The sequence below is a fragment of the Lactuca sativa genome, chromosome 1, assembly GCF_002870075.4.
Source record: "Lactuca sativa cultivar Salinas chromosome 1, Lsat_Salinas_v11, whole genome shotgun sequence".
Classification (NCBI taxonomy): Eukaryota; Viridiplantae; Streptophyta; class Magnoliopsida; order Asterales; family Asteraceae; genus Lactuca; species Lactuca sativa.
The window spans coordinates 80,629,494-80,646,348 of NC_056623.2; the positions used below are offsets into that span (position 1 = coordinate 80,629,494).

Sequence of the window (16,855 nt, forward strand, 5' to 3'; positions counted from 1 at the left end):
GATGGGGAAAGTTTCCTCTTTAACACATATCAAAGTCTTGGGTTGTGAAGCTTTTCTTAGACGAGAGACTCATGACAAGCTAAAAGCCAGAAGTGAGAGATATATTTTCATTGTCTACCCACAAAAGTCATTTGGATACTTGTTCTACATGCCTAGTGAAAACATGGTCTTTGTAGCTCAAAGATGAGTCTTTTGTGCGCGCGTGTGCGTACGAGAGAGAAAGAGAGAGAGAGAGAGAGAGAGAGAGAGAGAGAGATAGGGAGAGTGAGAGAGCTCATATGAAAAGAGGATAGTGGGAGAATAATTAACCTTGAAGAGATTCAAGAGTCAACCAATGAAGGAACCTTAGAAGACATTAGCAATCAACTAGAGGAAGAAATTCCAGTTGAGCCAGTTGAAAATTCATTGCCTCTTCGTCATTCCAGTAGAGTTAGCATGCCACCAATGTTCTGTGGTTTCCATATAATGGCAGATGGTGATACGTTTATCAAGGATCAATCATTAATAAATTTGGATGCGCCAACTAACTACAAGGAAGCAACGGAAGGCCCTGAGGCTACCAAATGGAAAGTGGTAATGGACAACTTGATCAAGTCCATGTATTACAACCAAGTTTGGAAGTGGTTTGATCAAGAAATTGGTCAGAAGACAGTTGGTTATAAATGGATCTTCAAGAAGAAGACCGACATGGATGGAATTGTTCACACATTCAAGGCACGGATGGTTGTGAAGGGCTTTACTCAAACCCCGAGATTGACTATGATAAAAGCTTCACACCGGTAGCCAAGATAAAATCTATTAGGATAATGCTCACAATAGCCATTTTTCATGATTATGAAATTTAGCAGATGGATGTCAAAACCACTTTTTTCTTAATGGGAAGTTGATTAAGGATGTTTACAAGAGCCAGCCAAAGGGTTTTGTTGATGCAAAATTTCCTAATAGAGTGTGTAAGCTTAGGAAATCCATTTCTAGATTGTAAGAAGCAGCTAACAGCTAGAATCTTTGCTTCCATGAGAAAGTCAAAGAATTTGGTTTCTCTAGAAGTGAAGATGAGTCCTATGTATGAAGGATCTAGGAGAGGTCGCCTATATTATTGGGATAAGAATTTTGAGAGATAGAAAGAAAAGACTAATTAGACTTAGTCAAAGTAAATATGTTGGACAAGGTACTAAAATGGTTTAGTGTGAAAAATTCCAAGAAATGAGAGCTACATATTCAGAGCAATGCCAAATTTAGTAAGACTCAAAGCCCCAATACATATGAAGAGATGGTAATATGAGTCGAGTCCCTTATGTTTCTGCTATAGGATCGATCATGCATGCTATGACATGTACTCGCCCTGATGTGTCCTTTGCTTTAAACATGGCCAGTTGATATTAGGAAAATCTTGGCAGAGCTCACTGGACAGTAGTAAAGAATATTCTCAAGTATCTGCAAAGAACAAATGATATGATTCTAGTCTTTGGAGGCAGTTATATGTTGAGATTGACTGCGAACAGTGATGCAAGCTTTCAGACAGATAGATACAACTTTCGTTCATAATCTGGCTGGGTGTTTACATTAAATAGTGGAGCACTTACTTGTAAAAGTTCCAAACAAGATATAGTGGATGATTCTACGTGTGAATCAGAGTACGTAATGGCAAGTGAAGCATCAAAGGAAGCGGCTTGGATGAAAAACTTTATCGAAGATCTTGGAGTTATTCCAACCATTTCGGACCCTCTGGAATGTTTCTGCGATAATGAAGGTGTGGTTACTTTGAGTAAAGAACCGATATATCATGGAAAGTCATTACATATCCACAGAAAGTACAATTACATCAGAAATAGTGTAGAAGAAGGTCATCTCATAATGAAGAGACTATCATTAGAAAAGAATCGAACAGATCCTTTGAAGAAGGCTCTGAGTAGGATTAAACATAATAAGCATGCCAGGATCATTGGTTTGAGAGATTATATTGGTTTTAGTAGTTAGATGATTAGGTTGAAACTTGTAACAAAATAAATGTAATTGACTTTTGGTTATTAAATAATAGAGATTATTTATGAGTTTGTTTACTGCCTTTGTCAATTATTTATTCTTTTGTTTTTTTTTTTGCATGTTTTACATCTCTAATAATTTAATTATTCAAATTCTACAATCGCTCATACTTTGGAAGTAAGTAGTGAATTAAGACTGTCATGAATGGGATTTTAGATTGTCTAAGGAAGTTAGACATAGAAATTGTATTGCTAAAACATTCATGAGTACTTAGAAATGGAGATTTAAGTATTGGATAAACCCACGCTCAGAGAATTACTTCATGGATTATATCATGAGTAATTTTGAGATGATAATATCTTATATTCTTGAAACGAAGAGATATGAGTTTTAATTTACAATTCGGTTATGCATTGGTGTTCCGAAAATGCGTCAGTAGCACAATGTTATAAAATGCAATGTCATGTATGATTTGATGAGTATAGGATACAAGCATATAAGTCAAAGTTGATTACTTCCTTTTGCCCAAACGGGAAAAGCGATATCTTTGGGCCTATCGGTGATTTGGTGTTGACTTATAGTGTTGGGCCGAGCCAGGACTCAGTTGATGTGTTCAATTTGAAGTCTTATGTCGTCATCACAAATCAGGAAATTGGAAAACAAAACATGGACAATGAGATTGATTCTAAGCCATGTCTTATGTCTATATGATATATAGAAGAATGGATGAATATTTGATCACTTATCTTAGGACCAATATCTATTTAGATAAGAGTTCGACAGTTGCTATAGGATCACTCTTTGCTGTTTAATTTAAAAGTTATACCTGTAATTTAGATTTGGACTTATCCAAGTGGGAGACTGTTGGATTAGGTGTCTAAGCCAATAACTAAATTAATATAATCTTGAATTATTAGCAAGGTCCTTTTTGCTTGCCCTCAAACCTAGTAATTAAAAAGGACGACTTTTAGAGAGAGACTGGTTTATTGATTTATTATTTGATTGATAAATAGCAATAAATGAATTTATTAATATGCTATGAAAATAGTGTATTAATTAAAAATAGTAATATTTAATTAATAATTAATCATAAATTAATTGGAACTAATTTTGAGATATTGTATTAATTAAAAGTACAAGGGTTAAAGTGTAATTGTTCAATAGATGAACAAGAGAGGTTCCAAAACCTTCGTTGTAAGGGTTGGATGAAATTAGGGTATTCGAGGACATCCGGAATATTCCTTGCAGATAAATAGGAAGCTGGATAATTACCAATTTGAAATAATAGTATTTTATTCAAATTAGAGTTATCTAGGGTTTCCAAGTTACACTGTAAAAGGAACCCTTGGACTTAAATTTTCTGCCACTCCTCCTTCTCAAGAGATAGCCTAAAATTCCATATCCCCTCTCCTCTCTAAAAAGCTTCTTGTCGCTAGGTTTGGGTGTGAACCATCAGAGGCATGACACTTGTGGTGCTAGCTTCCAAATCAAGGAAGAAAGGATTCTTGATTGTTTACTACAACAATCAACAAGGTATGTAAACCCTAAAATTTATTCTGATTTTCAAAATACCTTGGGTTTTTCTATGGTTTTTTGTTAATAGAATGTTACATCAATAGTGTTATGACTTTGATCATTTAAGTTGCATGTAGCCATAAGCATTAAGGATTTATTTGTGTTAATACATGCAAAACCCATTGGGGAAGAATCTAGTCAGGAAAGCGTTCGTGATGTCCGACAACCATCGCCTATGGACAATGGGGTCCTTCTTCTCGAAGAACTCAGGAGCCCTACATACACGAAACTCTCGAAAGGTCAGAGTGAGTACCCCTAACATAGCCACAATCTCAGTAAAGAATGCGCTCAAAATCTCATTTAACGTCTCCATAATTCCCTCATTGATCGTAACAAAGATCATATGGGTCTGCTCCAGAATACTACGACCGATCTTTGACGAAATGAACTCTCGCATCTGATCATCCGAGTCTTCGGCTCCAGAGCCCGAACCCGATCCCTCACCAGGACCTAAACCACCTCGAGTGACCACCATACTGAAAAGAAACAATGCGACCATCAGAAAACACACGAAGAATATTCCACACTTGGCAAGTTCCTTAGTATCCTCGTGACTTCGCTTGTTTTGAGTACAAATCATGTTCTTTAAATAGTACGATCCTAATACTACCTTCCACACCTATTTGTACTTTGCTCAAGCACCATCCTGAATTCTCTAAGTTACTCCCTCACTATAAAATAAACTCACTACAAGAAAAAGACCCTTTTACGACGCGCAATCCACGACACTCGTTGATTGATGTTACGCAAAAGAGAGTGACATTAAAAAAGTGTCATCTCTTCAAAATATTTAAGGATTTAGGTCACTCATTATTGCGTGCCCTTAAACTAGTGCCATAAACAAAAAAAAATAAAAACACGGAGGGCGCTGTATGTAAAATGCGCGCCCTCTATAAGTGTCGCTTTATAATTTTAATGAACGCGCTTTTTTTAGAAGATAGGGGGGAAACGAAATCCCAAAAAAGTTAAAACCCCGCCTGTTGCATCTCCTCCTTCTCCTTCTAAAATCATGGTTTAAGAACCCTAATAGAATTGATTGTCAATCCTTATTCAAGAAAATCCCAGGGAGTATTCATTGTAGGGATTTTTTTTGAAGAACACACAAAACACTATCAGCCTCACCAGTAACCTCTGTCTCACCTCACCTCGTCGGTGAGCTCAAGCTCACCTATCCATAAATTTAATTACGATTCCTTAAATCACCCTAAACCCTACCCTTTCTCTCTGTTCACGATCCAGTAATTGCAACAAACAAGATCAACGAAGAAGACCAACTGGTTCGAATTTAACTACGATTCCTTAAATCACCCTAAACCCTAACCTTTCTCTCTACTCACGATCCAGTAATTGCGGCAAAGAAGATCAACGAAGAAGACCAACTGGTTCGATTTATCCCTAAAATTGGTACAACTTCTCCTAAATCTGACTTCACTCCACTCTCTGAGTTTGTTTTCTTCCTAATCGATGCATCCGCCTTCTCGTCTCCCCCCTCCATCAGGTTTTCTCTCATCTCTCTCCTCCAGAGATGAAGATTCTCGGAGATGTGAAGGGAGTAACCGAAGGAAACCCTCAAACTACTATGATTGCACAAACACTTCTTCTCTTGCGACTTTAGTATTTCAACTGTCCAAAAACTATCAAACTTTTGAATCGAATGTCTTTTTCAATACCTAAATATCTTTCAATGAGACTAAAGGGATCACAATGAATCTCGATACTTTGTTTATGAAAAAAGGGGGTAAATAAAAACTGTTTTTTTTTTCAAGAATTGAAACTGTTGTTGATTTTGTATGTAATAGAAAAGATTCCTTGTTATGCATTTGGTGGTTGAGGGATTTATTTTGGTATTGTGCAGCTATGAACTGAAAGGGGTTGAGGAAGAAGAAATAGCTCGGTTAGCTGAGGATGGTGACATATACAACAGGCTGTCTAGATCATTGGCTCCTGAGATATTTGGACATGAAGATATCAAGAAAGCTCTTTTACTCTTATTAGTGGGCGCTCCTCATCGGAAGCTCAAGGATGGGATGAAGGTAAATCATAGTGTTTTTGTTTCTCTTTAAAAGCAGGTGGTTTGGGTTTTTTTGTGCACAATACAAGTATGAGATTAAAGTTGTGATTTAGATAAGAGGGGATCTACATATATGTTTGATGGGTGATCCTGGAGTTGCAAAAAGTCAGCTGCTTAAGCACATAATTACTGTTGCACCAAGAGGTGTGTATACAACTGGAAAAGGAAGCAGTGGTGTTGGTCTTACAGCTGCTAGTCAGAAGGACCTGGTCACAAATGAGTTTGTGCTGGAAGGGGAGGCATTGGTGAGTCAGGATTTTGTTACTTACTATTCATATTCTAATATTAATATGTAAACAAAGAAAATATATAAATAAATGGATGGGTGTAGGTGCTGGCTGATATGGGGATATGTGCGATTGATGAGTTTGATAAGATGGATGAGTCAGACAGGACTGCCATACATGAAGTTATGGAGCAGCAGACGGTTAGCATTGCCAAAGCCGGGATCACCACTTCTCTCAATGCAAGAACTGCAGTTCTTGCTGCTGCAAATCCTGCCTGGTATTATTTACTCTTACCAATTATCATTTATTTTTTAATTACTAATAGTAATATGAATGTTTTGTTTGATGATTCAGGGGGAGATATGATCTCCGCAGAACTCCAGCTGAAAATATAAACCTGCCTCCTGCACTTCTATCAAGATTTGATCTTTTGTGATTGATCCTTGACAAGGCAGATATGGACAATGATCTTGAAATGGTCAGGCATGTTGTTTATGTCCACCAGAACAGAGAATCTCCTGCCCTTGGCTTTGCTCCACTTGAAGCTTCTGTTCTCAGGTATATATTCATATTCCCTTGATATCATATCACTCAATGGTAAAAGAAAAATTGTAGTTGCAAAGTATGAGAGGATGGATTGTGTTGTTGATATGATATAATAAATGATGATGATAATAGGGCATACATATCAGCTGCTCGGAAGCTGTCTCCTAGTATACCAAGAGAGCTGGAGGAGTACATAGCCACTGCATATTCAAGCATCAGGCAAGAAGAAGCAAAATCAAACAGCCCTCACTCCTATATGATATATATCCAACAAATATACTTCTCTGTTTTCATCCTATATGATAATAATGACAACCGATTTCAACATTAAATTACAATATGAATGAATCTTTAACGTGTCTTACCCCATGCAAGTAAGTTTCTTATTGCAAAACATGTTCCTGCACTCCCAATAAAACCCAGTACTAGTTAGCTCAAATTATGATCATAGTGTGAGGTTCAAAACAGAGACAAATGGCACAAAAGACATTGTGTTTTTATTTTTTTTATTATTATTTTTTTTATTTTGACACTGCATTATTTTTTGGTAGGTTGTAAAAAGTTGAAGACACTAACACAGAGATTGCAACAAGGTATAATATGCGGAGAGATTGTTTTATACTTATTTATTATACATTACTTTTTCCTTTTTGACTTTTGAAGTCAAACATTCTTATCTTTGACTTCAAGTATAAAGAACATATTCAGGTTAGAAGTCCAGGATGATCTGCTAAATAACGTTTATCCTCACGAAGATCTAAAAAATAATTGAAAAAAAATTCTGAATTTTCATACATTTTATTGTAAAGTAACTAGTCGTAAGTATGTCTGATAAGCCCCCAAATTTCTGTTATCTTTTTGGCCAGGGGTAGAATGGTCTTTTCTGGGAAGAATTTAGTATCGGGGGTATTTTAGGAAACATTCATTTTATTAAGTTTTTATGTTTGGATAAGACTCTTTTAGACTTAGTATAAGTCGGATTTTACGATTGCTTTTTTTTAATCAATTTAGAGTCAGGTTTTTCAAGAAGTGAACACAAATTTACATTTCATGAGTTCTAAGTGTGTGATTGTGTGTAATTTGTGGGGCCTGAACAAACATAAATAACACTTAATTATTCATTTAGTGTTTTTTTACATGCAAGAAAATGCACGTACGTTGCATTTTGATGTGGAAACAAATGATTTTTTTTTTATGATTTTTGGATTTCTTTAAAATTAATTTACTAATGGTCGTTACAAAAGGTGGATACAAATGAAACCAAAAAAATTGTTCCTATTGCTCATTCCACTCCCAAATTCCATCTAACACCTACAACTCCTAAGGTAAATTACATTTTTTTTTTTACATTCCTTCATATGCAATGGAACTTAAACTTACGATGAAATTTGTTTCCTAGGTTAAAAGTGGGGTGAATAAGCTTAGCAACACCTTCAGTAAAAAGAAGGTAACTAATAAATTACTCTAATTTTTTTATTCTTTTAAATGGTTTAGATAATTTTTGTCGTTTCTTTATACTTTTTAAAGGGTGGAAACGCCTTTAGCTGTTGGAAGCAAAACTCCAAGTAAAAAATGGCACATTTTCTCAGATGTGTAAGTTGTTTCAGGAGTTATGATTTTGACATTTTTAAGCATTTACTCTAAATATAATGGAAAAATTACTTTTTAACCTTTAGTATTCTTGTGATAGTTCAAAATCCATGAGTTCTTATAAAAGCAAGTTGCAGTCAGTAGTCACCAACTGTATCATCTCCTTTCTCTTTAAGAACAGAGGGAAGAGCTGTATCTTCTTTACCCATAGCAGAAGCTCTGCGGTTTCGATAAATTTTGGCCAAATCAGGTGTTGGTTTTTGGGTTCTTTATTTACCTAAGTAGTTCCATCTTCATGTTAATCTTCTTTTTCTGAAATTAGGGCTTAATTAATTTGAAGAACAACTAATTTATTGCAAAAGGTAAACCTGTACTTTTCCATTTTTCACTTCTTTGATTATTTATATTTTGTGTTTTTTGAATAACATATGTAATTTCGATTCAGATTCTGGATATGTTCGAAAGTTTTAGATATTGTATAAGAATTTGGATCAACAAAAGTAAAGCATGATCACATAGATAGCTATTCCATTTTAAATAGAACAAATGCTCATGTGATAAATAACCCAAATATCATGACATAATTGTTGGTTTTATATGTTTTTAGTGTTGGGTTTTTAACTTTTTAATTAATCCAATGTTGGTTGGATGACAGATTGTGAAGGTTGTGAGTCTTGTAGGTGCACAGAAAGCACAACTCCATCCTGATGACATGCTGCTTCTTGCTAATTTTGTCATGTCATTTGAATCTTTTAGGCAAGTTCATTATTCCATCACTTTTTATTTTCCATATTAATTGTGTGTGTGTGTGAAATGTTACATGTTTGATGCAGGACATCTGAGTCATTCTCCCCCATATGTTTACCAAGATACAATGCCATGCCCTTTCTACATGCTTATGTTCATTATTTTGATGTAAGTGAGGAGAAACTTTAATTAAGTTTTTCTTATGATATTTTTTCACTACTCACTAGTGATTGTTATAGGATGATACATACCTGGTGTTGCTAACATCTAATTCTGATGACTTCTTTCATCTAAAAGATTGTCGGTATGTATTTATTTATTCATTTGTTAAAGAACATTCCATTTAATACACATTCGAAAACTATATCGTATAATTTGATTTATCAATTAATTTGATTTCAATTAATTTGGCAAGGTCACACTGTAAGGTAATTATTTGATTTCCTTTCTTATATATTATAGATTTTCACAATAGATTTAACATTTAATGCCTTTATTTTACATTGATGCAGGATGGTAAAGCTTATGAGGCAGTGCAAGAATGTGAAGAACTAAAGAAGAAATGTTTGTATTTGTGAGTATTGCCTTTTCTTTCATTCCTGCTTCGTTAGTTATTGCTATTATGAAGGTAGGCCACTCTCCGGTTGTGTTTTTCACATAATTGACAAGGAGTTGTTGTATCTATTCAGACTAGGCTTAGAGCAATGGTTGCAAGAGATGAGTTCAGAAGAAGAAGAAGAAGCAAGGCTGCAACTATAGTTCAGGTACTATGGATGAATTATGTTTGTAAAGTATTTAAGAAAATGATTAGAAACAAGGGTGAATTTGTAGAGATTAGTTAGCTACTTGCAGGTTGATCTTGAATAAGCAAAGGGGCAATGGATTGTATTTTTTGTATCTAATTCGTTTGTAAATTTTTGTTACAACTTCTATTGATTTGTTTTATCTTTCCATGGAACGATTATTTGTATGACATTAAATTTATGCAATGGATTCTATTTTTTGTATATGATATTTTATTTTCTATTATGAAACATTAAATACAAATTTAATTTGAAAATAAGTAAATCTATAAATAATATTTTTTTAAACATTTAAAATTATGATACGCAAAAATGTGTGTCGTCTTCATTTATGACATGGCCTTTCTTGACAGGGGCTTCCTTGATACGCATTGCGTGTCATAAACACGCGCGTCGTAAGGTTACGACACGCAAATGCGTGTCGTCTACCTTTATGATAGGGCCTTCCTTGATACGCAATGCGTGTCATAATCGCGCGTCGTAAATGCGCGTCATAAATGCGCGTCGTAAATGCGCGTCGTCTATAGACGACGCGCAAAAGCGCGTCGTCTCTCTTTATGACAGGGCCTTCCTTGACACGCATTTGCGCGTCGTCTGAGCGTTTTACGACGCGTAATGAGCGTCGTAAAAGGCCTTTTTTCTAATAGTGTCTGCAATTTTGTTAAACTATGCGATCGGCACACTAACATATTACCTAGGTTCTCCTAGGATTCCCGTCACACCTCTCTCTACCATCAGCAGTAGAAGAAAATCCCACTAACTAACTTACATATATAATTACATGAAAAATGAACTAGATAATCCTTTGACCGCAAGGTCTCACACTATAATGGTGGGACTCAAATAAGAGCTACACAATAGATTTAAACATATTCTTCTAATACTATATAACTTATGTAACATGTAACCTAGCATATTCACTTGATAGTTAATTTATACTAGTGGAAGCTCCTAAAAGCACAATGTAAGAAGTATTCGAGCATCGAGTTCTAAACCAGTGCACTGCCTAATTAGGCCACTCTAACCAATCATTTGAAATCCATACTAGCATGTAGTTCTAAAGGTTCATACAACAGGAATACAAATGCATCTCTCCTAGCATCGTATTATACGATCCTGAGCATATATTTAGCCCTAATCTTGCATGCTATACATATATACACATAATGAAAAAATAAACATATATTGTTATTTTGGGAAGTACTTACTTGATCTCGGTTGATTGCATGCATCATACCTCATTTTCTCTATAAAAGTCTTTTAAAAAATTCATTTTCTTTTAAAAAGAATACCAATTCCTCAATTTGATTTCAGACACACCCGGGAGTATGCCCGAATCCCTCAAACCAAGGATCTGATACCAACTTGTAACATCCCAAAAATACTAAGTAACTTTTTTGTTTTTAATCCCAACAAAACGAACAATCATTCATGTCAAAACCCAACAAAGTATGAAAATGTATAAAATAGTTATCAAAGTACAAATTATAACATAACTGTAGAATCCCAGCAGATGCAATGCAATCACGTCGAGCTCTTCCCCTTAGAATAGGAAGTACCTGAAATCATAAACATAAAACTGTAAGAACAAAGCTTAGTGAGTTCCCAAAAATACCACATACCATACAAGTATTGTACCCCGCCTGATATTCATTGGGCCCCACACGATATACATTGGGCCCTACCCGACATACATACAATTACATGCAAGAGTCATAAAGACAACTAGCATCCTACATACATAAACCATTGGGCAGTCATTGGTATGTTCGACCCACAAGTAAATTGAAGAGACTCACCTCTCAGACGATAATCAACTGTTATTGTTCTTATTGCTGAATCACAGGTGCAATATCCCACCTAGATATTCATACAAGTTAAACCCTTAGTCCGCCTTCCAAAACTAAGAGTTGACCAAGATTCAACTCAAATCAAGGAGTCAATGGTCAAAGACAATGTCAAAATTCCATCAGCAACTTTCCAAGTCGTGTCCTTCCTTGTGTAACACCATGTTTATTTATTAAATAAATAAATTAATTAATGAATGTATAGTATCCCTAAAGTCAATAAGTATATATATAGCGAGGTGTGGATTCAAGGAGTTAATTGGCACAATTCATAACTTATGGCTTAAAAGTGTGAATTCCGGACTTAGTTTGTAAATATTTATGAAGACAGGGGCTCCGTGGTAATTATTTGGATTTTATTTGAAAGGAAAAGTGGTGGAAGGGCTGAATATGTCATGATTAAGATATTGGGGACTAAAAGGGGTAACATAGGGAGCTGAATTATAAAGATTTTAGAAGATGGGGGCCATTTGGTAAAATATTGGATCAAAGTTGAAAGGATTTTAAGGAGTCAGGGTTTAAATGGTAATTATTGGACTTTATTTGAAGAGATTGGAATGGGAGGGACCAGTTCTGTCATTTTCTCTATATGTTTGCATGCAGCAGGTATTTAATTATTGATTTCCCGTCAACAACCCTAACCGTAGACACACATCGGCTGCCACCCTTATACCTTCCCCGATTCCGACCTTGTATTTCCATCGTCGGCTGCTGCCACTTTGACGAGTTCGAGCATCAACCACCGGCGTTGCCACCGTGTCGAAGCTGGAACACCATTGTCAACCATCAACGATAACAACCACCAGAAATTGCCGCCCTTTTCCTTCTCTTTCTTCTCAGCTGCCTTAGCTTCTTCTAGCCATCGTCGGACGTCATACGTAACCAAGTAAAACCACAGGGACTGACGTTGCGATTGTCGGAGGACCGGTCGTGCTGCTGATGATGGGTTTCATCTCTGTGGACGCCGCCATGCGACTGTTCCTCCGTGAAGCCGTTGCCAACGCCATTTGCTACCGTCAGCCACCGTTGTGGTTTGTAGGTCATGATTAGGTGGCGAGTGCATGTGGTTCCTGTCGAATAAGAGTCACGAAACACCACCATGGCGGTCGGCCATAGTGGTTGTCGCCAATAGCGGAGCTGATGCCGTCGACCGCCGCTGCTGCCGGACTTCTTGTGTTACCATCGCCACCAGGTGGGTGGCTAGGTTTAATCCGCAATAGAAGATGTGTTAATGTGTGTGTATGCGTGTTTTGTTGGATGAAAATGTAAAAGGGACCACCATGGCCGCCAGCCATGGTGGCTGCCACCACCGGCCACCATAAGGGTGGTTGTGTGTGTGCGTGTGTGTATATTAGAGTGCATGTGTGTGTTGTGGAGTTGTAAATTGTAAATTGTGCCCGAAATAATAATAGAAATCTCAAACCACCACCATAGGGTGGTGGCTGCCGCCACCGGCCGCTGTGTTGGGTGGCAGTGTGCTTGCCTTGTGAGAGTGATTCGTTTGGGGTTCTTGAAACCCTAATGGGCTTAATGAAAGCCCTAATAGGCCTAATGAAGCCTAATGGGCTTAATGAAAACCCTAATGGGTCTAATAAAACCCAAATTTGGGGAATTAATCGGGACACACGGTAATTATTAATAACTAGAGATATTAAATAATAATCATTGGCAAAAAAAATTAATCTAAGCAATATTGGACTTAATGGATTAAGTCCTTAGTGGATTAAGTCCCTAATGGGTTAAGTAGGAAAACTTAACCCTAATCGTCATTTTATGTGAAACCCTGTTTTCACTTGGGTTTATTGTTGGGCCTTTTTATTGGGCTTTTATGATTGGGATATTAATGGACCATCCAAGAATAAGCAAATGGGCTAAAATAATTTAATGGGCCTAGGGTAAGGCCCATATAAGGGGTTTGGGCCTAATTCGGAAAATTGGGCCATAGATAGGCCATAGTTTGGGCCTTAATGACTATATAATGTTGGGCCTTAGAATAGGACCGTGTAAAGGCTTGGACCCAATTTGGAAAATTGGGCCACATGTTGGGCTTTGATTTCTAGTTGACCTTGGGCGTATGGATTGGAACCCAATTATTAATTGGGTATTGTTTGATGTTGACAGTTCGGGAACCTGTCAACCAACACTGGAGTTTTATCTGTGGGACTTCAGCAATGCCAGGTGAGTCTTCTCACCATACCCATGGGTCTAAGGCACCAAGGCCGACCTATTACGCGATTATGATATATGTGTTAGCCATTTTGTGTTTTGATATGATATGTGATTATGTGTTTTCCATGAAGACCCCGGGGGGAGCCCGTGGCATTGGATGTAAGACCATGTGGGGTAGCCCATGGCAGTCCTAGGTAAAGACCATGTGGGGTAGCCCATGACATTGGATGTAATACCATGTGGGGGAGCCCATGGCAGTCCTAGGTAAAGACCATGTGGGGTAGCCCATGACACTATTAAAGGTTTTATGTATGCATGGCTTATGTGATATGTGTGTAGCTTTTATAGCTAACAGGATATGTGATATGTGTGTAACTTTTATAGCTAACAAGATATGTGATATGTGTGTAGCTTTTATAGCTAACAGGATATATGATATGTGTGTAGCTTTTATAGCTAATAACATATGTGATATGTGGATTGTGTGTGTGGTATGCTCTGGGAAACTCACTAAACTTTGTGCTTACGGTTTTCAGTTTTGGTTTCAGGTACTTCATTTTCAAAGGAAAGGAGTCGACTCGATCGCAGCGCATCACACTATGTTTTCCGTATAGGAGGTCTTTGGGATTATATCTAATATTATTTTATGATGACATGCCTGATAATTGACACATTGGTTCTGACATGAGATATTATTATGAATGTTTTAGACTGATGGTTTTATGTAATAACTCAAATAAAACGAAATTTTTGGCCTGTATTTTTTGGTTGTTACACCTTGGCCACGCCGTGGACATGAAATGACCAATCAGTCGATTGATCCCTAGTCACCACGTTGTGGCGGCCTAGTGCCACACCGTGGGGACCAGTCTGAATGATTTATTCGAGTTAAGCTGCTTTTAATACATTTTCAAGGGTTCAAAATCCCATATCTACACCTTCCTAACGTCTTGATGGATAAAGTCTCCAACTTTATACTTCAATACACTCCATTAAGACAAGATCTCTAGACCTAGGTTCTAAACTCCATAATATAAGTACAACACAACCATTAAGTCCTTAATCACAAAGGACACAAGCCCAAACTTTCCAGAAGGGTTTTCATTTACCCCAAGAGCCATAACATCGGCTTATTTATCAACATGCATGTCCAATGCATGTCTCCTCTATTTTAGGTGTAAAAGAGTGATAAAGAGGATTCAAAATTATTCATAGGATAACATTTACCACGGAACATTGGTTTTATAACATATGATCACAAAAGGACCTCTAGGATCCATAAAGTTGCCAACTTTATGGAATCCTTCCCTTATAACTTGGTCACACAAGAAGAAAATTGGAGAAAAGCTTAGATTTATCATCATAGAAGCTTAAAGCAAGGAGCTTGAAAACTTATAAAGGTCTAGAGATTCCCAAAGGGATCTTCATCCCATCTAACGTTTCAAATCATTATTCATTTTTTTCTCTCGAATGATGTGCAAATACGCACATTTTACATAAAAACAATAAATGTGTGTACAAACAAAAATATTTATATGTGAACATCACAAATATACACATGCGTATTTATGAACTTTTTCCATTTTGTTAAAAAAGTGTCTTAGTATGGAATATACACACACACATATATATATATATATATATATATATATATATATATATATATATATATATATATATATATATATATATATATATATATATATATATATATATATATGAACTTTTTCCATTTTTTTATAAAAAAGTGTCTTAATATGGTTAGACATTGCCATAGACGTCATTTATTGAAAAAAAAAAACATTTAAAAATGTTTTCTACAAATGATATATATATATATATATATATATATATATATATATATATATATATATATATATATATATATATATATATATATATATATATATATATATATATATCTTCATATTTTATGTGTACAAATACAAATATACATGTATACTTCACCACTATATATATGTAAAAAAACATAAATATGCATATGTGAGTATTTTAATATAAATAATGCATGAATACACAAACAAAAGTATACATATGTAGACATATCAAATAAGAACAACTTTTGAAATTTTGTCAATTTAAAAAAAAAGAACATACTAATATGCTAAGATGTTATATAAGATGAGTCGTTGAAACTAAAAAAAATAAAATAAAATAAAATAAAATAAAAAATAAAATAAAATTTTGGGTGATGTGTATATGTACACATTTCACATGTACACACAAATGTGCATTGTAAACATAAAGAATATGGACATGTAAAAAAATATCAAAATTAAAATTTTATATATCAATATGAAAATCTATTTATAAAGGACAAAAAAATTATAAATTTTAGAATTTTTAGTATTTTTTCGATAAAATTAAGGTCTAAATATTAAAAAAAAAGAGAAAAATTAATTGAGTGGATTTTTCTACTAGGTACATGTGCATCCATTTTAGTATTGTACCACCGTCTAAATGGTTGACTTTTTATCCTAATGATTTCAAAAAAGCTAATGATTTCAGTGAATATATATATATATATATATATATATATATATATATATATATATATATATATATATATATATATATATATATATATATATAGAGAGAGAGAGAGAGAGAGAGAGAGAGAGAGAGGTGAGTTCAGTTGAGAAAATAAAATAGGTTGAGAATAGGGGAATCATTCTCAGCCACTCATTTAATCTATACATAAAAAGACACAGTGGCAAACTTGTAAATATATTAATAACCTTCAATCTCAAATACGTAACTATAGAGAATTCGATAACAGTTCGTTCATCATCAAAAAAAAAATTTCCAACCTTCAATAATCATCTAGATTTCTTCAACTAAACCGGAATTTCTTCGTTGTTCATGAAATTGGAATCGGAGTTCTGGACTCGCAGTCACAGTCAACATTGAAGGACTCAGAATCGGTACTCACAGGTTCCCAATCGGATTTTCGGAAATCAAAATCAAAATGAAAAATCGATCAGACATAGGATGTCGCATCTGAAATCGAAAGTATATGATGATTTGGAATCGATAAGTTGATTTTTTTAACATTTTTAAAATAGTTAACTTATATGCACTCCAACTGTTTGATGAAATGCATAAACTAAATTATCACGTTATATTCACATATGAATATGTTTTCTCACCTGAATCAGTATATGATTATTAACAAATATGCAAGGCTGTATGTTATTCATATGTGAATAACATATAAAAATTATATATATTTGTCATAATACTTCAAATATTCATAAGTGAATATATTCACAAGTG

At 35.2% G+C, this 16,855-nt stretch overlaps 1 protein-coding gene and 1 long non-coding RNA gene across 2 annotated transcripts; both read left to right on the top strand.

The window, feature by feature from the left end:
- Nucleotides 1–5,333: 5,333 nt before the first annotated feature.
- LOC111885993 (DNA replication licensing factor MCM7) lies at nucleotides 5,334–9,317 on the top strand. Its single transcript, XM_023882235.3, is given in 15 exon segments — nucleotides 5,334–5,591; nucleotides 5,683–5,874; nucleotides 5,961–6,133; nucleotides 6,211–6,414; nucleotides 6,535–6,688; nucleotides 7,066–7,110; nucleotides 7,647–7,727; nucleotides 7,802–7,849; nucleotides 7,897–7,967; nucleotides 8,438–8,468; nucleotides 8,648–8,748; nucleotides 8,826–8,907; nucleotides 8,979–9,043; nucleotides 9,155–9,167; nucleotides 9,252–9,317. Coding segments are annotated over 15 exon segments (1,545 nt in total). The 5' UTR covers nucleotides 5,334–5,372.
- Nucleotides 9,318–9,408: 91 nt separating this feature from the next.
- On the top strand, nucleotides 9,409–9,746 carry LOC128126700 (uncharacterized). Its single transcript, XR_008224757.1, has 2 exons — nucleotides 9,409–9,503; nucleotides 9,573–9,746. It is a non-coding gene; the product is annotated as an uncharacterized LOC128126700 (long non-coding RNA).
- The last annotated feature ends 7,109 nt before the right edge of the window (nucleotides 9,747–16,855 follow it).